General features: G+C 38.5%; 2 protein-coding genes across 8 annotated transcripts in view; both read left to right on the top strand.

Annotated features, from left to right (window-relative positions):
* Positions 1 to 16058, top strand: part of LOC140872709 (uncharacterized) — a 34156-nt gene extending 18098 nt beyond the window's left edge. For 3 of the 6 annotated variants that reach the window (XM_073275581.1, XM_073275580.1, XM_073275579.1), the window contains 7 exons: positions 762 to 827; positions 9003 to 9110; positions 14366 to 14421; positions 14517 to 14574; positions 15306 to 15426; positions 15498 to 15608; positions 15692 to 16058. In XM_073275581.1, coding sequence (XP_073131682.1) covers positions 762 to 827; positions 9003 to 9110; positions 14366 to 14421; positions 14517 to 14574; positions 15306 to 15426; positions 15498 to 15608; positions 15692 to 15783 — 612 coding nt within the window. In that variant the 3' untranslated portion in view covers positions 15784 to 16058. The remainder of the gene's footprint in view (positions 1 to 761; positions 828 to 9002; positions 9111 to 14365; positions 14422 to 14516; positions 14575 to 15305; positions 15427 to 15497; positions 15609 to 15691) is intronic. The other 3 variants (XM_073275577.1, XM_073275576.1, XM_073275578.1) reach the window with 3 other exon arrangements.
* Positions 16059 to 16387: 329 nt separating this feature from the next.
* Positions 16388 to 21399, top strand: LOC140872708 (uncharacterized). 2 transcript variants are annotated; one of them, XM_073275575.1, is made up of 2 exons: positions 16388 to 20712; positions 20798 to 20950. In XM_073275575.1, exons 1-2 carry the CDS (start codon positions 17316 to 17318, stop codon positions 20812 to 20814), a joined length of 3414 nt encoding a protein of 1137 aa, XP_073131676.1. In that variant the 5' UTR covers positions 16388 to 17315; the 3' UTR covers positions 20815 to 20950. The 2 variants fall into 2 exon arrangements, with proteins under 2 accessions (XP_073131676.1, XP_073131675.1); XM_073275574.1 differs by having other exon boundaries at positions 16696 to 20712; positions 20778 to 21399.
* The last annotated feature ends 797 nt before the right edge of the window (positions 21400 to 22196 follow it).

The following is a 22196-nucleotide window of genomic DNA, read 5'->3' as shown; positions in this document are numbered from 1 at the left end:
GGAGAAGTAAAGCTCTTTTGAAATGCCACAACTCCATATTAAATATTCGATCAATTTCCCCAACATCAGGGAAGGCAAAAAGAAAATGAATATTTGCTAAAAAATTGATTTTAAACCTTTGAACCTCCAAAGTGTCGTAATAGTTTCCTATAATGCAGTTTGTTGACAAACCTCGATGTCAAGAGTTTGCTGAAGTCCAACCAGAATCAGCTTGCAACTGTCTTCCTCGGGTGAAGGCAAATGAGTTCCCCGATCAATTATTTCGTTCATGCTGTTGGAAGCAAGCTGCCCGGAATTTGAAGGAGGGAGAGCACTCATCGGCGGTGATCAGAGAGGATAATATAATGATAGAAAGGAGAAGATGCAGACACGCACATGCTCAACTATTTTTGGAAAAGTTTCTCACTCACGGAACATGAACATGACTAAATTCTCGTAGAGCTTCTAGAGAGACTGCACATTCATTGATTCTTATACTGCTCTTCTGGAACTTTGTATGCTCTAACACTGCGATTTTAAAAGGGAAAATCACAAACCTAAGAAGTCCTTCACGTTCGTACACTTAAGTCACAATAGCTACTGTATGGCATCATGGTCTAGATCTTTTCTATAATTGGCCTCATCAGATTCCAGTAGTTTATGGAAGTGAAATGAATAGATTCCCATGTTTACCTGACCTCCTGTGTATTTTTTTTAGTTAGATACGATATGTTACATGAAACTGAGCATTTATTTTTTATTGATTTCCTACCTTTCTGTAGGGGAACTTCTTTCTTTGTGGGCTGAGAAATGGAGCAATTGTGACTGTTGATACTCGCCAGAAACAAGTAAGGGTACTTCCTCAGAATATTTATGGCATGTGCATCAAAATAAGAATTAATGAAACCAGATCACGGTGCTTCAACCTTATGTATGGCATATTTTGGAGTTTGTCAATGCATGAACCACATATTTGAAAATATGACATCTTTACCTTGTTCATGTATAGCATAATTTGGAGTTTTTTAATGTATGAACTGCATATTTGTGAAATATAACATCTTGCTAATTTGAATATGTCGTAAGTGATGAAAACAACATGGAAGAAAGCCAAAAAAGGTTTCTGATATTCATAAAAAAGGAACGATACTGTAGAAACTTTATAGAGTTACTTATTTATCTATTACCCTAAGTCTAGATAAGATAAGATCTAGATACAAGTTTAAATACAAAGAAGAGATAAAGATTTGACATCTTCAACACTCCCCCTCAAGCTGGGCGGTATGTCGACCATGCCTAGCTTGGAGTTCAAATCTTCAAAAATCGGTCGATGAAGAGCTTTAGTTAGGATGTCTGCCACTTGTAACTGAGTAGGATGTAGCTGAGATCAATGATTCCATTCTCAATCTTCTCACTGATAAAATGACGGTCCACTTCAATATGCTTAGTCCGATCATGGTGGACAGGATTTTTTGATATGCTGATCGCTGCCTGATTATCACACATCACTTTCAATGGATTACTGTTTTCGAGTCTCAATTCACTGAGCAGTTATCTAAGCCACATGCCTTCACATATTCCTTGGGATAATGCTCGATATTCTGATTCTGCACTGCTACGTGCTACGACTGACTGCTTCTTGCTACTTCAAGTTACAAGGTTTCCCCATACAAAAGTACAATAGCCTGATGTAAAACGTCTGTCTGTTTGTGAGCCTGCCCAATCTGCATCGCAATAAACCTTGATGTTTCTTACTGAGGTTTTTGTGAAGAAAAGTCCTTTTCTTGGGTTTCTTTTCAGGTATCTCAGGACTCGATACACTGCTTCCATGTGATCTTCTGTTGGGTTATTCATGAATCGACTGATGATACTTACAGCAAATCCAATGTCAGGTCGAGTGTGAGAGAGGTAAATCAATTTTCCAACTAGCCTTTGATACCTCCCTTTGTCAACTAGTGGACAATCTTTCCTCAATCCAAGTTTTATGTTTGCATCCATGGGTGTGTCTACTGGTTTGCTCGCTAACATCCCCATCTCCTTTAGGATATCCAAGACATACTTTCTTTGTGATATTGCATCCCAACTGATGATCTGGCCACTTCCATCCCCAGAAAGTATCTGAAATTCCCGAGATCTTTCATTTCAAATCCCCTCGAAAGTAATGCTTTGACATTCATTATCTACTTTTCATGGTTTCCTGTTAGGATAATATCATCAACATAGACAATGAGAACTGTGATCTTACCTTCCTCTGAGTGTTTGACAAACAAGGTATGATCTGTTTGACACTGAGTATAGCCATCTACTTTTAGAACATTAATGAACCGATGGAACCAGGCTCGGGGTGACTGTTTTAGGCCATACAGAGACTTTTTTTTAATCGGCATACTTTGTTGGTTGTGCTCTCAGTTTCTAAGCCATGAGGGATATCTATATTAATTTCTTCCTCGAGATTCCCATTGAGAAAGACTTTCTTGACATCAAGTTGATATCGCCCCGCTCCCGGGAAAGAGTGACACCGCCCTTGCTTTCAAATATCATTCGAAAACAACCAGACTCTTCGTACAGAATTTAACTAAAACCAGTATATTTTATATATAAAATCCATGATAAATATTCTGTACAACTCAGAATTCCCAAAAATGGAATAAAATTGCGGAAGCTTCTTACATCTTAAAAATCAGAATAATAACTATAAAATCTCAAAAAACTTTCTTTATCACCATCTCCAAAACATTTATTGTTCTCGATTTCTTCGACTTGATCTTCATTCCTATCTAGGGGGGAAAGTAACGGGGTGAGTGTTTTGGGAAACACTCAGCAAGTGGGGGCCGATCGATCATACCAAAATATATACATATATATATATTTATTTCAAAAACTCATAGCATAATTCAAAGCATAAACATTTCATATCATGTCTCAACAAAACATAGCATGAACATCATCATAACATACTTGACATGACATAGCATAACATGACTTTGACCAGACTGAAATTCTTCTCATTAATCGTAGCTAACTGATCAGTCCCCTATATGTAATCCCTCTAAGGGGTGAGGTCATAGAACGGTTATTATTACCTACCGCATCAGGGCCATAACATAACATGGTGCGGAAATTTCCTTTCCACTCTGAATTTGAGTCATAACAGTGTCAAAACATACCTTTAACAAAGTTTAATCAAGAATAATCATTACATAACAAGATTCCAAAGATTATCATGAACGATCGAAATTTTAAAGCATACGTAATATTTTAAAACATAAGCCCACTTACCGAAATTATTTGTGCAAATATCAGGTGAAGCTTGACCGAAAATTTAGAGTGGCTTCCTCGAAAAATTTGGTAGAATACTTGACCAAATTGTTGAGCAATACTTCTTTCAATTTCCTAAACAATTCTCACGTGTAATGGAGAAAAATATTAATAAATCTTTGGGTCCAATTGTCAGATTGCTTTCTTGAAACTTGAGACAAAATTGACTCACCTTTTGACTCCAATTTGCTACTTGATTTTTGAAGCAACTCTCCTCCAATCCCTATGCCACTATCTCGAATTCTTGGAGACCAAAGAGGCTGACCTTTTCAGAACTTTACACTCCTCCCACGTGAAAGTAGAGAAGAAGTGGACAAAAACTTTGACATTAAATTGCTAGATGGTTTGAAAATATGGTGAGAAATTGTGTGAGATTTCTGAAGAGGTCTTGTGGCTTTATATAAGAGAGGGTGACGAGATATGGGGTTGAAAATGGAGTGATTTGTTGCTCCGATTACGGAAATAAAATCAGCTTGATAGGGAATAAAAATTCTGTCAATAAATCAACTTGATTTAATTGCTGAAATAAGTTTATTTGTATCCAAGTTGTTCAATCTCGAAGAAAAGGAAAGATTACCTCTTCCAAGTTTAGGAGATCATTCCTAAATTGAAAAAACTTGGAGGCCAAGTTCCGGGTTTTCACACTAAATTTGCTGCAACTGACAAGAGAACTCGGACAGTATTGAGTCTAGCCACTGGTGCGAAGGTCTCTTGATAATCAATCTCATATGATTGTGTGCATCCTTTAGCTACCAAGCGGGCTTTAAATCGGTCTACACTCCCATCAGCTTTGTTTTTAACTGAGAAGATCCATTTGCATCCGACTGATCACTTTGCAGGAGGCAGATCAGTTATAACCCATGTGTCATTTTTCTCAAGAGCTCGTATCTCATCAAAGGCAGCTGCTGTCCTCTTCGGGTCTTGGAACGCTTCTTTTATGGTTGATGGAACCTGTACCTGATCTAACCTGGACACAAAAGCTTGATACACATGTGACAAATGCTTAAGAGATACAAAATTACATATGGGATGTTGCGTACAAGATCTAGTTCCCTTTCTTAATGCAATTGGCCTATTATCAGTTTCATTATGCTCAATAGAAGAATCATTATCAGTGTCAATAGCTTGAGTATTTCCAATGGATTTAGCTTCTAAGAAGGGGTCGTTGACAGACTGATCACGCGCAGATTGCTGTTTTCTTTGGGAATACACCTGTGTAGAACGAGTGGTGGTGGTGGGAGTAGGTGAAGATGGTTCTGGAGGTGTATTGGACGTAGTTGAAGGTTGGGCAGCAGCTTTTATGGGTTCGAATTGTGGTAGGGCAGGGCGTAGAGTTTCCCAATTGTGAGATTCACACATGTCATTCTCCCCCTGAATGGGAGAATTGGGATAAAATGATACGTTCTCGAAAAAAATGACATCCATAGAGGTATAAAATTTCATAGTGGTCGGAGAGTAGCATTTGTACCCTTTTTGGTTAGGAGAGTAACTGAGAAAATGCATTTAATCGCCCGAGGTTCGAGTTTGTCTCTGTGTTTTTGGTGGATATGGACGAAAGCAGAACAACAAAAAATTTTCAAAAGGATGGTGTAGAGGAGGTGGGTGGTGGGATAAACTTCTTGAAGTGATTGTATTCAAGTTTTGAAGCCTAGAATGCGTGATGGCATCCTATTGATAAGGTAAGTAGCAGTAAGGACAGCCTTTCCCCAAAAATGACGAGGAACATTATGGGTAAACAGTAGAGATCGTGCAACTTCAAGTAAGTGGTGGTTCATACGCTTAGACACCATTTTGTTGTGGAGTATCAACAGGGGAACTTTGGTGAATGATACCTTGTTTCAAGAGATAAGCCCCAAGGACAGAACCATGTTAGAAATTGACTTGGAGTTAACTCACGTCAAAAACTAGCTCAAGTGGAGGTTTGCCCTTGTCTATATAAAGGGCTCCCAGGTTATTTAGCCAATCGATGTGGGACACAAACTAAGACACCAACACACCCCTCTCACGCCCAGGAATGAAACGACTGGAGCGTGGAGATATCAACGTGGAGATATTAACGGGTGGCCAACTATGGGACTGATGAGATCAACTATGGGTCGTCCAACACATAACGGTGGAACCCGTGCTCTGATACCATGTCGTAAGTAATGAAAACAGCATGGAAGAAAGACAAAAAAGGTTTCTGATTTTCATAAAAAAAGAACGATACTGTAGAAACTTTATAGAGTTACTTATTTATCTATTACCCTAAGTCTAGATAAGATAAAATCTAGATACAAAGTTTAAATACAAAGAAGAGATAAAGATTTGATATCGTCAACAGAATATATACATCCGCCCCCATTAATCAAAGTGTTGTGTAGTTTCTTAGTGTTTGTGATATTCACATGTAGATAGTTTGTCCTGAACTCGTTTCTACTCTAAATTAACAACATTGAAGTATTGTTAAACCATGTTTTCTATGGATTCAGCATTATTCGGAAACCGCCTTCTTAAAAGAATGGTACAAATGGGTTATTTACATCATTCTTAGCTTTGAGGATCTCCTGGTTTGTCAGCTGTTTCTAGTTCTGATGTTTTGTTATGGCACAAGCGTTAGGACATCCTAGTTTTTATTACATGCAGATTTTGTATCCAAATCTCTTTATCAATAAAGAAAAAACTTTGTTTCAGTGTGAGAATTGTGTCCTTGCAAAACAGTCACGAGTAAGTCATCCACCTCACACATACAAACCCTCAAGACCTTTCCAGTTAATTCACAGTGATGTCTGGGGTCCTTCTCATACTATTAATTTGACTAAAACTCAATGGTTCATAACATTCATTGATGACCATACCAGAGTTTGTTGGGTGTACTTGATGAAAGATAAATCTGAGGCATTTCATTGGTTCACACAATTTCATAAACTTGTCCTAAATATATTTCAGTCCACCATCCACACCCTCCGAACTGATAATGGGCGGGAATATTTTTCACGTGAATTCTGTAAATATTTGGGGGATCATGGAATACATCATCAAAGTTCTTGTGTCGACACACCTCAACAAAATGAGGTTGCCGAGAGAAAGAACCGTCATTTGTTAGAAGTAGCCCGGTCTTTAATGTTCACAAGTTGTGTTCCAAATTCTTATTAGGGGGAGGCAATTCTTACTTCAACATATTTAATTAATCGCTTACCCTCCAAGACCCTTCAATTCAGAACATCATTGAGTACTCTAGTTGATCACTTCCCACATGTCAACATATTTAATTCCTTGTTCCCAAAGGTGTTTGGATGCACAGTATATGTCCACAACAAACAACCCAACCGCAACAAACTCGACCCTCGGGCGTTTAAGTGTGTCTTTGTGGGCTATTCTCCTACCCAAAAAGGGTACAAATGCTACTCGCCTCTTCTGAAAAAATATTTTGTTACGTGTGACGTGACCTTTTTTGAAAATATAATGTTCTATCCCTATTCTCGTCTCCAAGGGGAGAATCTTGAAGAAGACGGTCATTGGGATCCCACTGTGTCACTTCCTATCTCACAAAATCTCTCACTTCCCATAACACATGATGTCGAACCTGCAAATGACCATGTCTTTACACCACTTGCCCATTCGAATCCAAGTCCACAGCACGATCCAAGGGGAGAATTACGATTTCTGGAACCACTTCATACCTATAGTCGAAGGCCAAAAGCTCCTCAGCAAAACCAATCATTGAACCAAAGAGGATCGGATCCTGTTATGAACAATGACTTGGAGCTACCGATTGCACATCGAAATGGGGTAAGAACATGCACTAAACATCCTATCTCAAACTTTATATCTTGCTCAAAGTTGTCGCCTACTTTTAAAGCTTTTACAGCAAAGCTTGATGGTGTTAAAATTCCAAGAGATATTTATGAGGCTTTAAAGGATCCAAAGTGGAAGGATGCTGTGCAAGAAGAAATGAGAGCATTACTTGATAGCGGAACTTGGGAAGTGGTCGACTTACCAAAGGATAAGAAAGTGGTGGGAAGTAAATGGGTTTTTACGGTGAAATACAAGACAGATGGAGAAATAGAAAGGTATAAGGCTCGTTTAGTGGCTCAAGGCTTTACACAAACATATGGGATTGATTACGAAGAAACATTTGCTCCGGTGGCAAAACTCAATTCTATTCGAGTCCTATTGTCTTTAGCAGCTAATCTAGATTGGGAACTACACCAACTAGACGTGAAGAATGCTTTCTTGAATGGAAATCTTGATGAAGAAGTGTATATGAAGATTCCACCAGGATTTGAGTTGAAACAAGAACTGGGCAAAGTGTGTCGATTAAAGAAATCACTATTCGGTTTGAAACAATCTCCACGTGCATGGTTTACTAAGTTCAGCTCAACCCTCATGCGACTAGGGTATATTCAAGGCAAGGCTGAACACACTGTCTTCATCAAGAAAGGTGAAGATGACAAAACAGCAATTTTAATTGTGTATGTCGATGATATCATAATCACAGGAGATGATGTCGTTGAAATTCAGAAGCTTAAGTAGAAATTAAAGGAAGAATTTCAGATTAAAGATTTAGGAGCCTTGAAGTACTTCCTAGGCATGGAAGTTGCTAGAAGTAAAGAAGGCATCTTCATTTCTCAGAGGAAATACATCATTGAGCTACTGGAAGAAACCGGGAAATTGGGGTGCAAACCAGTAGGAACCCCGCTTGAAAGAAATTGGAAGAGCAAGATCAAAGATGATGAACCTCATGTGGAAAAAGGAAGATACCAACGATTGGTTGGTAGGCTGATTTATTTGTCTCTTACACGACCTGACATTACATATGCTGTGAGTGTCGTGAGCCAATACATGCATTCACCTACTCAAAGACATCTAGAGGCTGTAAATCATATTTTGAGATACTTGAAGGGAACTCCTGGAAGAGGTCTAATGTTCAAAAAGAATGAGAACAGAAGTATTGAAGGATATGTTGATGCTGATTGGGCTGGAAGTGAAGATTGCAAATCGACTTCAGGATATTGCACCAAGCTGTGGGGCAACTTGGTCACATGGAGGAGTAAAAAACAGACAGTTGTGGCAAGGAGTAGTGCTGAAGCAGAGTTTCGGGCTATTGCTAAAGGAGTATGTGAAGTCATATGGCTTGAAAGACTCATGCAAGACTTGCAAATCCCTATTCTGAAACCTATCAAGTTGCATAGTGACAGCAAATCTGCCATTAGCATTGTGAAGAATCCAGTTCAACATGATAGAATGAAACATGTAAGAATAGATCGCAGTTTCATCAAGAATGAAATTGAGGAAGGAGGAATCACTTTATGTTACATATCTACGCTTGAACAAGAAGCAGACATCCTCACGAAAGGTCTCACTAAGCCGAGTCATGAAAGCATACTTATCAAGCTTGGAATGGAAAATATTTATTCCTAAGCTTGAGGGGGAGTGTTGAAGATTTTTGTAGATATAAAAATATATTCTAATTATAATATTCCTTAGTTGGCTTATCATTATTGGAAAGTAGAATCAGTAGGATTTTGTTGTATCAATTAGAGATTTTCTTGTTTAGGATTTTCCTAATTAGGTGCCTCTGTATATGGTCGAGTGTGTATATATTCTGTACACTGTTTCATAATTAATTAAGCAAGAATATTTCATTCAACTCTTGTTTCAACCGTGATGTTTCTTACTGAGGTTTTTGTGAAGAAAAGTCCTTTTCTTGGGTTTCTTTTCAGGTATCTCAGGACTCGATACACTTCTTCCATGTGATCTTCTGTTGGGTTATTCATGAATCGACTGATGATACTTACAGCAAATCCAATGTCAGGTCGAGTGTGAGAGAGGTAAATCAATTTTCCAACTAGCCTTTGATACCTCCCTTTGTCAACTAGTGGACAATCTTTCCTCAATCCAAGTTTTATGTTTGCATCCATGGGTGTGTCTACTGGTTTGCTCGCTAACATCCCCATCTCCTTTAGGATATCCAAGACATACTTTCTTTGTGATATTGCATCCCAACTGATGATCTGGCCACTTTCATCCCCAGAAAGTATCTGAAATTCCCGAGATCTTTCATTTCAAATCCCCTCGAAAGTAATGCTTTGACATTCATTATCTACTTTTCATGGTTTCCTGTTAGGATAATATCATCAACATAGACAATGAGAACTGTGATCTTACCTTCCTCTGAGTGTTTGACAAACAAGGTATGATCTGTTTGACACTGAGTATAGCCATCTACTTTTAGAACATTAGTGAACCGATGGAACCAGGCTCGGGGTGACTGTTTTAGGCCATACAGAGACTTTTTTTTAATCGGCATACTTTGTTGGTTGTGCTCTCAGTTTCAAAGCCATGAGGGATATCTATATTAATTTCTTCCTCGAGATTCCCATTGAGAAAGACTTTCTTGACATCAAGTTGATATAAAGGCCAGGCTTTTATGTCACGCCCCGCTTCCGGGTCCGAGTGACATCGCCCTTGCTTTCAAATATCATTCGAAAACAACCAGGCTCTTCGTACAGAATTTAACTAAAACCAGTATATTTTATATATAAAATCCATGATAAATATTCTGTACAACTCAGAATTCCCAAAAATGGAATAAAATTGCGGAAGCTTCTTACATCTTAAAAATCAGAATAATAACTATAAAATCTCAAAAAACTTTCTTTATCACCATCTCCAAAACATTTATTGTTCTCGATTTCTTCGACTTGATCTTCATTCCTATCTAGGGGGGAAAGTAACGGGGTGAGTGTTTTGGGAAACACTCAGCAAGTGGGGGCCGATCGATCATACCAAAATATATACATATATATATATTTATTTCAAAAACTCATAGCATAATTCAAAGCATAAACATTTCATATCATGTCTCAACAAAACATAGCATGAACATCATCATAACATACTTGACATGACATAGCATAACATGACTTTGACCAGACTGAAATTCTTCTCATTAATCGTAGCTAACTGATCAGTCCCCTATATGTAATCCCTCTAAGGGGTGAGGTCATAGAACGGTTATTATTACCTACCGCATCAGGGCCATAACATAACATGGTGCGGAAATTTCCTTTCCACTCTGAATTTGAGTCATAACAGTGTCAAAACATACCTTTAACAAAGTTTAATCAAGAATAATCATTACATAACAAGATTCCAAAGATTATCATGAACGATCGAAATTTTAAAGCATACGTAATATTTTAAAACATAAGCCCACTTACCGAAATTATTTGTGCAAATATCAGGTGAAGCTTGACCGAAAATTTAGAGTGGCTTCCTCGAAAAATTTGGTAGAATACTTGACCAAATTGTTGAGCAATACTTCTTTCAATTTCCTAAACAATTCTCACGTGTAATGGAGAAAAATATTAATAAATCTTTGGGTCCAATTGTCAGATTGCTTTCTTGAAACTTGAGACAAAATTGACTCACCTTTTGACTCCAATTTGCTACTTGATTTTTGAAGCAACTCTCCTCCAATCCCTATGCCACTATCTCGAATTCTTGGAGACCAAAGAGGCTGACCTTTTCAGAACTTTACACTCCTCCCACGTGAAAGTAGAGAAGAAGTGGACAAAAACTTTGACATTAAATTGCTAGATGGTTTGAAAATATGGTGAGAAATTGTGTGAGATTTCTGAAGAGGTCTTGTGGCTTTATATAAGAGAGGGTGACGAGATATGGGGTTGAAAATGGAGTGATTTGTTGCTCCGATTACGGAAATAAAATCAGCTTGATAGGGAATAAAAATTCTGTCAATAAATCAACTTGATTTAATTGCTGAAATAAGTTTATTTGTATCCAAGTTGTTCAATCTCGAAGAAAAGGAAAGATTACCTCTTCCAAGTTTAGGAGATCATTCCTAAATTGAAAAAACTTGGAGGCCAAGTTCCGGGTTTTCACACTAAATTTGCTGCAACTGACAAGAGAACTCGGACAGTATTGAGTCTAGCCACTGGTGCGAAGGTCTCTTGATAATCAATCTCATATGATTGTGTGCATCCTTTAGCTACCAAGCGGGCTTTAAATCGGTCTACACTCCCATCAGCTTTGTTTTTAACTGAGAAGATCCATTTGCATCCGACTGATCACTTTGCAGGAGGCAGATCAGTTATAACCCATGTGTCATTTTTCTCAAGAGCTCGTATCTCATCAAAGGCAGCTGCTGTCCTCTTCGGGTCTTGGAACGCTTCTTTTATGGTTGATGGAACCTGTACCTGATCTAACCTGGACACAAAAGCTTGATACACATGTGACAAATGCTTAAGAGATACAAAATTACATATGGGATGTTGCGTACAAGATCTAGTTCCCTTTCTTAATGCAATTGGCCTATTATCAGTTTCATTATGCTCAATAGAAGAATCATTATCAGTGTCAATAGCTTGAGTATTTCCAATGGATTTAGCTTCTAAGAAGGGGTCATTGACAGACTGATCACGCGCAGATTGCTGTTTTCTTCGGGAATACACCTGTGTAGAACGAGTGGTGGTGGTGGGAGTAGGTGAAGATGGTTCTGGAGGTGTATTGGACGTAGTTGAAGGTTGGGCAGCAGCTTTTATGGGTTCGAATTGTGGTAGGGCAGGGCGTAGAATTTCCCAATTGTGAGATTCACACATGTCATTCTCCCCCTGAATGGGAGAATTGGGATAAAATGATACGTTCTCGAAAAAAATGACATCCATAGAGGTATAAAATTTCATAGTGGTCGGAGAGTAGCATTTGTACCCTTTTTGGTTAGGAGAGTAACTGAGAAAATGCATTTAATCGCCCGAGGTTCGAGTTTGTCTCTGTGTTTTTGGTGGATATGGACGAAAGCAGAACAACAAAAAATTTTCAAAGGGCTGGTGTAGAGGAGGTAGGTGGTGGGATAAACTTCTTGAAGTGATTGTATTCAAGTTTTGAAGCCTAGAATGCGTGATGGCATCCTATTGATAAGGTAAGTAGCAGTAAGGACAGTCTTTCCCCAAAAATGACGACGAACATTATGGGTAAAGAGCAGAGATCGTGCAACTTCAAGTAAGTGGTGGTTCATACGCTCAGACACCATTTTGTTGTGGAGTATCAACACAGGAACTTTGGTGAATGATACCTTGTTTCAAGAGGCCCCAAGGACAGAACCATGTTAGAAATTGACTTGGAGTTAACTCACGTCAAAAGCTAGCTCAAGTGGAGGTTTGCCCTTGTCTATATAAAGGGCTCCCAGGTTATTTAGCCAATCGATGTGGGACACAAACTAAGACATCAACACACCCCTCTCACGCCCAGGAATGAAACGACTGGAGCGTGGAGATATCAACGTGGAGATATTAACGGGTGGTCAACTATGGGACTGATGATGCCAACTATGGGTCGTCCAACACATAACGGTGGAACTCGTGCTCTGATACCATGTCGTAAGTAATGAAAACAGCATGGAAGAAAGACAAAAAAGGTTTCTGATTTTCATAAAAAAAGAACGATACTGTAGAAACTTTATAGAGTTACTTATTTATCTATTACCCTAAGTCTAGATAAGATAAAATCTAGATACAAAGTTTAAATACAAAGAAGAGATAAAGATTTGATATCGTCAACAGAATATATACATCCGCCCCCATTAATCAAAGTGTTGTGTAGTTTCTTAGTGTTTGTGATATTCACATGTAGATAGTTTGTCCTGAACTCGTTTCTACTCTAAATTAACAACATTGAAGTATTGTTAAACCATGTTTTCTATGGATTCAGCATTATTGGGAAACCGCCTTCTTAAAAGAATGGTACAAATGGGTTATTTGCATCATTCTTAGCTTTGAGGATCTCCTGGTAATACGTACTAGCTTCAGCCTTCAGCACTGTTTTTCGTCTCATCTTTGATTTTTGATGATTGTTAAAATTTACCCCATTATAAATAATTATTATATTATTTACGCAGATACCCTCCAATGTAAAAATAGCCATCCATAGTTTGAATTCTAAGAAAAGATAGGTAAGAAAAAAATAAAAAGTTAAAAATCTAAGTCAATATTAAATATTATTTAAATGAATAAAAATTTTATCGGTTATATTTTTGTATCGTTTTGACAATTTTTTTATCGCTTGGAAGAATTTGAGTTTGATGATTAATTGTCATTACGGCTGCTCTATTGATGCAAATTGTGGTTTAAGCATCGATGAAACCTATTGTATCGCTGATTTTTTAAGTTATTTTCCTTTATACATTGGGTTTGGATGGATAAATTTTTAAAAAAATATTTTTTTTCATTTTAATTTGTTTGAATTCATGTTGTTTAAATGTTATGCTTATTATCGTTTCCTATATAAATAAGGTTTAGAGATTATTTTTTAACTCCTAATTAATTTTTATTTTCCAATGTTATAAATGGCGGGAGGCGGTGGCGGGGCGGTCAGTGACCGCCTACCGCCTCTGCCGCCTAGGCGGTGATTAAATAATGTTTAGCATAAAGAAGCTTTATACATTAAAATACAATCTAAACAAAGTGCAAATAAATATATAAATGCAAACTAACAAGATAATTAAGGTGGTAGTTGATGGCGGCAGCTGCGGTGGGCGGCTAGAGGCGGTTTGAGGCATGAGGAGGCTGATGGAGGATGACATTTGAAACCAAAAGTAAATAAAAAAGAGAGTGAGAGGTGTTTTTATTACATCTATGTTTTTTAAAATTGATTGACTTTGACTGGTTTTTAAAATTATTTGATTTTGATAGTTGATTGAGATTTTAAAATCATTCACCGCCTCGACCGCCTGCTCGCCCGCCTCACCCGCCGGATGACCTCAGACCGCCTTAGACAAAGGCGGGGCGGTCGAGGGCCGCCTACGCCTAGGCGGCCGCCTCGACCGCCATTTAGAACACTGTTAATTTCTATTATATCTAATTGGTGTCTACGTGCATGATTCGTACTTCATGCTAGTCAGATTCAAAAGTAGTACCTTAAGGCTGGAGTTCCTTGCCATTGTTTATTGATAAAAGAATATTCAGATTCAGTTATTCAGTTTTTATGCAACTACAATCTATTTTCTAATAGTTTTCAAAGTGTATGCCAGCATTGGAATAGTGTGAATATTGTTGGTCTATTTATGCAGATCAACCGGAACGCTCATAGCTCCTCTACAATATCAATGCAGTCATCTGTCTGCTGGTTAGCTGGCTATCTATCTCATTTTCTATGCTTCTTTGTATGTATTACTTGATTTTGTCAATTGTATCTGTCATTTTTTCGTTTCCAAAATGTAGTTTGGAATTGCTTCAGCTTTGTGATCAATATTTCTTTGCTAGCTCAATGGATGGATCGGTTAGTTTTCTAAATTTTTTGAATTGTCTCGTCATTGTGAAGTATTGCAGCTCTAAAGTACATGAATGTTACTATTTTTTCCCGGATGATCACAAATCTTGTGGTTACTGCCGTCTATTTTATCTATATGGGATTCTTTTGCCCTTCAATTGTGAAACTTGAAACTTTTGTTAACAGGAAAAGGAATAAAGTTCTTGACAAATTTTGTGCTATTAAAGAGTTCTAATATTGAAGTTTTTTGGAAGAATTTTAAAGGGTTTTGGGATTTTGTAGCATATCTTAGGAATCTCACTCAATTTGTTGGGATAAAATAGGCTAAAGAGCTTTGAAGATGGTTTTAGTTAATAATTGTTGTTTTGCGTTCTCATGCACGACCTCGGAGAGTGGTCTACTGAAAGTGAGGGCTCTTCCATGTTTTTGAGAGGAATCAGTATCTTAATTTTTAATCTAATAGGTCTTTCCTAAAATTTTTACTTGTGTTTTTGAAATCGAATTTTTTCTTGTTTCTGGTAGTTCTTTTATTCTAGCTTTAGTGCTTATATAATTTTCCGTGTTGATAATTGTTTAGGTTGTATGATTTGGTTTTGGCTATAGTTTATGGTAAATAGTTGAAGGTATTTGATACACCTATCCATAAATGTTACATCAGAAAAATAATGATCATGGTCAGCATAGATTTCGTGTATGCACGTATGTTGACACCAGCATAAATTACATCAACTTGTTTATAGATCAAGCTCTATGATCATCGTGCGAAGCAGAGGGGGCCAGTTCAATCATATGATGGGAATATTAATTCTCATACCAGGATAGATCTTGGAGTTGACCCATCTGAGAAAGTTGTCATGTCAGGTCGAGTAAACTTTGTTTCGATGCATGCTAACATTTGTGCGACACTGATACTGACAGTCTGCTATTGTCAGGTGGAGAGGACTGCTATCTCCGTCTCTGGGACATCAAGTCTGGTGAATTGCTTTTCAAGAATAGATTCATGAATTCGACTCCTTCAGCTGTGTGCTGGCCAAGAGTTAGAGGTATGTGGCTGCTGTTCTTTCAAATCTTAGCAGATTTTTTACGTGAGTTATTGTTTTTGACTCGTTTATATGTTTGAGAAAAGATAGCGAGAATTACAGATGCTACTGGCAGGAGCATTGTGCGGGTGCATGGATTGGGTCATATGAAGGAATCTTTTACATGGATTGGTTGTAATATTTTTGCAGTGTAGTCATGTGGCTTTTACAAAACAATGGGAAATACCTAGCAAGGTATCTTTCTTGCATGGGGAGCCCTTTTGGTGCCGTCCCCTGTGCCCAGAGGTGCAGGAATGAAGTAGATACCAATGTGATCAGGAATGAAAGCCATTTTTTTTTTAAATTTTTTGGGTTCGTGTGGTAAACTAGGAATATACGGAGACCTCTACATGGCGGCTGTTCGAACTTTTTTTTTATCCGTGAACGAGGCGGTGGGTTTTAATCAATTCTATCATGACAGCCATAATTTCTAATATCAATGGTCTGCCCATTCTGCACTATACATACATATGAAACAATTGGTTTCATACTCAGTCACTTGAATTGGTGATATAATGTCTGTCGCTCTATAATCATCATTTTTTTTTTGCCGCTAAAATGAGGCATGTGACATAACACGACAGCTCTCTGTCAACATCAGCATCAAGGATCAATTGCAACTTGTTTGTGGCAACAAGAAGACAGACAACGGTGAAGACTTTGAAGTCCTCAAATAATTGCAATTTGTTTGTGGAAATGTTTTTTAGTGTGGAGGATTCCCTATGTTCCAAATCTTGGTACAACGCCATCGAAAAAGAATCATGAGGTCATAAATTAAAAAAATTGGTGATTAATATAATTATAGTCAATCCAATTGACTCTGTAGAATCTGGTATGCCACAATACAAAATTTATTATATAAAGCAGGACATCCAGTACGTTGCAAGTAGATTTTGGACGAGAGGAGCTGTTGATAATTAGTGTGTATAGTGAAATAATTGTTATTGGAAGGACACAATTTATATTTATTTTGCCGCTATTCGCTGATACGGAAAACCGAAAAGGTTCAAGGACAGGGTTTTTGGTAGCTCAATCCATTATCAAATCAACAAAACACGAGATGATTGTCGAGTTGCGTTGGTCTCGAGAGTTGTCAGCAGAAATAGACATGGGAATATCCCGTTGGTTATTTATATTAAATTCTTTTTATTTTTTTAGCAACTTAATATTTCATCCTTGTATGATAATAATGTTTGTGAAAGGTGGTAGTTAGTTTGGTTGGATGCGTTCGTGGGGATTTGGGTCATACATGTAACAATGCTACTGATGTCAAAAGAATAAAAATCTGAAAATTAGGTGAGAGGAATATGAATAAATAGAAATCCAACCGCTCACTTTCAGAATAATAAAATAATAATAAAGGATTAAGTAGGGAACTGTGGTTTCTACACAACAAAACTTCCAACTCTCTTTCTTCAACCACTCTGTCCTCATCGTTTATTATTCGATTTACAAGAAAATACCAACTCCTACTTTCTTTCTTATATACTTAAAATGTTCACCTGCGTTACGTTCTCATTTATTCTTCGATTTTCTTTCTCTCTCTCTCCCTCTATGACTGGTTCTGAACATCGGTGGGCATTGATTACTACTGATGCCCATTTACTAGGCTCACCGCCCGCCCATCCTCCCTCGTAATTGCGAGCCTTGAACAACCCAATTAACTCGTTCATGGTCATTCACATTTCTTCTGTTTCCAATCAACCAGCCATGCAAAATCATCCTCTTCTTATGCTGATATTCCTTGTGCTCGTCGGCAATGGTCATTCCGATGTCAAAATTCTTTTGGAGGTTAAAAAATCTTTTGTCGACAAGTACGGTACGTTGGAGGAGTGGTCCGAGGTTAACAGTGCAGGCTTCTGCGCATGGAGAGGAGTTTCTTGTCAACTTCAACAAGTAGTATCTCTCAATCTCTCGGCTTCTTCTCTTCGTGGCTCCATATCACCCGCTCTCTCCCTTTTGCCAAACCTGCTCCACCTTGATCTTTCCACTAATTATCTCTCCGGCCCCATCCCTTCTGCTCTCTCCAACCTCTCTTCTTTGGAATCTTTGCTCCTCTTCTCGAACCAACTTTCCGGTCCCATTCCTCCTCAACTTGGCTCTCTATCCAGTCTCAGATTCCTCAGAATCGGTGACAATTACCTCACTGGCCAAATTCCGCCTTCCTTGGGCAATCTTCAAATTTTGGTTGGTCTTGGTTTGGCCTCATGCAGTCTTACTGGTCCCATCCCACCAGAACTGGGCAGGCTGGGACAACTCCAGAACTTGATATTGCAAGAAAATCAGCTGGAGGGTCACATTCCCGTCGAGCTTTCCAACTGCACTAGTCTTGTTGTGTTCGCCGCGGCTCTCAATCATCTTAATGGGTCCATCCCCTCGGAGTTGGGTGCTCTCACTAACCTCCAGATACTGAATCTTGCCAGTAATACCCTATCAGGGGAGATTCCTCATCTTGGTGAGTTGAATCAGCTGAAATACCTCAATCTTCTCAACAATCAGCTTCAAGGAACCATTCCCAAGTCCTTGCCAATGTTGATTAACCTTCAGAATCTGGACTTGTCCGGCAACCGTCTCATCGGTGAAATCCCAGTAGAATTTGGGACAATGGGAAAGCTGGTTTATCTCGTGCTCTCTGGCAACAATCTCACAGGACCTATTCCCAAAGGCATATGTTACAACACATCCAGTTTGGAACACTTGATGCTAGCTCAAAATCAACTTTCCGGCGGGATTCCAGCAGAAATAAGAGACTGCCGGTCGCTTGAGCAACTTGATTTGTCCAATAATACACTCGACGGATTCATTCCATCAGAGCTTTATGAGTTGCTTCAACTGACTGATCTCATTCTTAACAATAATAGTTTGTCTGGTTCTATTTCTCCCTCCATAGCCAACTTAACCAATCTGCGGACATTATCCCTTTACCAGAATAATTTACAGGGGAATCTTCCCAGAGACATTGGGATTCTTGGGAGTCTTCAGATTCTCTATGTCTACGAAAATATGTTATCTGGAGAGATCCCTGTCGAGATTGGCAACTGCTCCAGCTTGCAAATGGTTGACTTCTTCGGAAATCATTTCACAGGGGAGATTCCCGTCACCTTTGGAAAGCTAAAGCATCTAAATTTCCTTCATCTTCGGCAGAATGATCTCTATGGGGGGATTCCTTCCAGCATTGGTTACTGTCATGAACTAACTATACTTGATCTGGCAGATAACCGGTTGTCAGGTAGCATACCTGAAACTTTTGGGAATTTACAAGCTCTTGAACAACTGATGTTGTACAACAACTCTCTCCAGGGAAACCTGCCCGAGGAGCTTGCCAACCTCGGTAACTTGACCAGGGTAAATCTCTCTAACAACAAGCTTTACGGAAGCATTGCACCACTCTGTACATCACGTGCGTTTCTTTCTTTTGACGTTACCAACAACGCATTCGATCATGAAATTCCACAACAAATTGGTAATTCACCTTTTCTTGAAAGATTAAGGCTAGGGAAAAACCAATTTACAGGAAAGATCCCATGGACCCTGGGTTTGATTCGAGAACTGTCACTCTTAGATCTCTCCGGAAATCTACTTACTGGACAGATACCCGTTCAAGTTTCCCTGTGCAAGAGATTGACTTATCTTGATTTTGGTCACAACTTTCTTTCTGGATCTATCCCATTTTGGATCGGTGCTCTTCAACAATTAGGTGTGCTTAAGCTCTCAGCCAATCATTTTTCGGGATCTCTTCGTCAAGAATTGTTCAATTGTTCTAGCCTTTTGGTCCTATCACTAGATGGAAATTCCCTTCATGGCACCCTTCCTCCTGAAGTTGGTAAATTGTCGTCCCTCAACGTTCTTGATCTTGACAACAATCAATTTTCAGGTCCAGTTCCCCCCTCCATTGGTTCACTGAGGAAGCTTTATGAACTTCGGCTTTCACGAAACAGATTCAGTGGAGAGATACCAGGAGAGATTGGACAGCTCCAAGATTTGCAAAGCATCCTGGATTTCAGCTACAATAACCTCAGCGGCCCCATCCCGTCTTCTATTGGCACACTCCTTAAACTTGAAGCACTTGATTTATCACATAACAAACTAGACGGAGAGGTCCCTACTCCAGTTAGTGAGATGAGCAGCTTAGGAAGACTGAACCTTTCTTTCAATCACCTACAAGGAAGGCTGGATAAGCGATATGCACACTGGCCTGCAACTTCATTCATTGGGAATTTGAATCTATGCGGAGGTCCTCTTCCAAATTGCAAAGACGTAAAATCTGGCAAAGGAGAGTCTGGCCTACGCAAGCCATATGTGGTTATAATTTCAACAATTTCTACTATATCTGTGGTTATTCTTGTGTTACTTGGAGTAGCACTTTATTCCAAACACAGGCGAGAAGTCATGGGAAGAGCCAGTGATTTGGACTTCACTTACTCTACCAGCTCTTCTCAAGTACAAAGGAGACTCTTATTTGATAATGCTGCTGGTAAACGTGATTTCAGATGGGTGGAGCTCATGAAGGCCACAAATAATCTGAGCGAGGAGTTCATAGTTGGGACCGGTGGGTCTGGAACCATCTACAAGGCCGAATTATTTTCAGGAGAAACAGTAGCAATCAAGAGAATTCCAAGTAAGGATGATCCTTTGTTTGATAAGAGCTTCATGAGAGAAATCAAAACTCTGGGAAGAATAAAGCATAGGCATCTAGTGAGAATGTTAGGGTATTGTAGTAATGTAGGGGAAGGAGCCAATCTGTTGATCTATGAGTACATGGAGAACGGAAGCGTGTGGGACTGGTTGCATAAGAAACCAGTGAATGGAAAGAAGAAAAAGATCCTAGAGTGGGATGTAAGATTAAAAATAGCCTTGGGATTGTCACAGGGATTGGAGTATTTACATCATGATTGTGTGCCTAAGATACTTCACAGGGATGTTAAATCCAGCAACGTTTTATTAGATGCCAGCATGGAGGCGCATTTGGGAGATTTTGGACTGGCTAAATCTCTTGCCGACCATTATGACTCCTTGAACACCGAATCCAACTTGTGGTTTGCTGGTTCTTATGGCTACATCGCTCCAGGTATGAGAACTGTTTCCCACTTCATTGAGTGAGCTTCTTAATTAACTGTGGTATGATAATTGCAGAGTATGCTTATTCCATGAAGGCAACAGAAAAAAGTGATGTTTACAGCATTGGTGTTGTGCTCATGGAGTTGGTAACAGGAAGAATGCCAACGGATGGGAGGTTTGGAGAAGGTATGGACATTGTGAGATGGGTGGAGTCATGTATGGAGTCCTCGACTGAGGAATTAATTGATCCGCTGCTAAAACCGCTCTTACCCAATGAAGAAACAGCCATGTTTCAAATGCTGGAAATAGCATTGCAATGCACAAAAGCAGCACCTGCTGAAAGACCATCATCCCGCCAAGCCTGCCATCTCCTGATGCGTGTATTCAAGGAAAGAATGATGGATCGTTCTGAGAAAGAGAGTCTGGATACATACTTGTAGTCCGATTAGTTGTGTCATGTTTCTGTAGATCAATGCCTAAGTAGTATCTTGATCTAAATTTGTTGAATACTTTGAGTTCATATCGATGGTGTTTAACTACAGTTTGGTTCGGTTTTCCATAAAATTTTGAACCAAATTATATCATGTAGGTAATGCAAAATTTCAAATCAAACCAAACCATGAAATTTTTATTTTATTGAGGAGCCGTAATTGTGAACGTGGTCCTTCAATCGAGCCTTCAATAATATTTTTTTTATTTTATTTAGGAGCCCTGGTCCTTCAATGATTTTTTCGATTTTATAAAAGAAGTCGGGTTTTTAAGTCACTCAAAACTTTTTTTTTTTTTAGGAGCCCGAGTTTTGAACAATATCCTTTCAATTATTATTAATATTTTTTATTTTATGAAAAGGAGTCATGGTTGTGTGTCTCAAACCATCAATAATTTTTTTGGGATTTTGTTGAGGAGCTGGGATTGCGAATCCCGGAACCTAAATTAGATTTTTTTAAAAATTTTTATTGAGGAGCCGGCTTATGAATCCCGATCCTTTAATTATTTTTATTTATCTATATTAAAAATAGTAAGTTGAATTGTGTATTCTCCAAATTGTCCTCAAGTTTAATTTATTGTCTTAAATTGTTGTTTGTAATATATTAAAACAGTGTTTGTATTCACACTAATTGTGAGTTTTTATGTATTCGCTAAATTTTTTCATTATATTTTCACTAAATTAAAAGTGCTTGTATCAATTTGTGGCACTGTAATTGGAGTTTTGCATGCTAAGAATCCTTGGACATTTGATTTGGGATCTCGGTTTGATTGAGAGAACCCAACATGATCAAGTTCGTCGAGGTATTCAGAACATAACTCAATTACTTATTTCGATGAATATCTCTTAACAATGCAATATTCGAGATGTTTTTGACTGCCTACATAACTCTTAAGCATTTTCATGCATCTTTCGAACGGATACATCCACCGGAAGTAAACAGGTCCACAAAATCGAACTTCTCAAACAAGATGGACTGTTAAGTGTAACATAACAACGAAGAAAGA

The sequence above is a fragment of the Henckelia pumila genome, unplaced genomic scaffold (genome assembly GCF_033568475.1).
Source record: "Henckelia pumila isolate YLH828 unplaced genomic scaffold, ASM3356847v2 CTG_472, whole genome shotgun sequence".
NCBI classification, from domain to species: Eukaryota; Viridiplantae; Streptophyta; class Magnoliopsida; order Lamiales; family Gesneriaceae; genus Henckelia; species Henckelia pumila.
The sequence above is the reverse complement of the archived record's forward strand: the minus strand, read 5'-3'. Positions and strand labels throughout refer to the sequence as shown.

What these genes read in the sequence shown, in the direction of transcription:
- LOC140872708 (XM_073275574.1), top strand. Translation starts at nt 17,316, where the DNA reads ATGGTCATTCACATTTCTTCTGTTTCCAATCAACCAGCCATGCAAAAT. An exon ending in TTATGGCTACATCGCTCCAG is followed by an intron (nt 20,713 to 20,777) that starts GTATGAGAACTG and finishes TGATAATTGCAG; the next exon opens with AGTATGCTTATTCCATGAAG.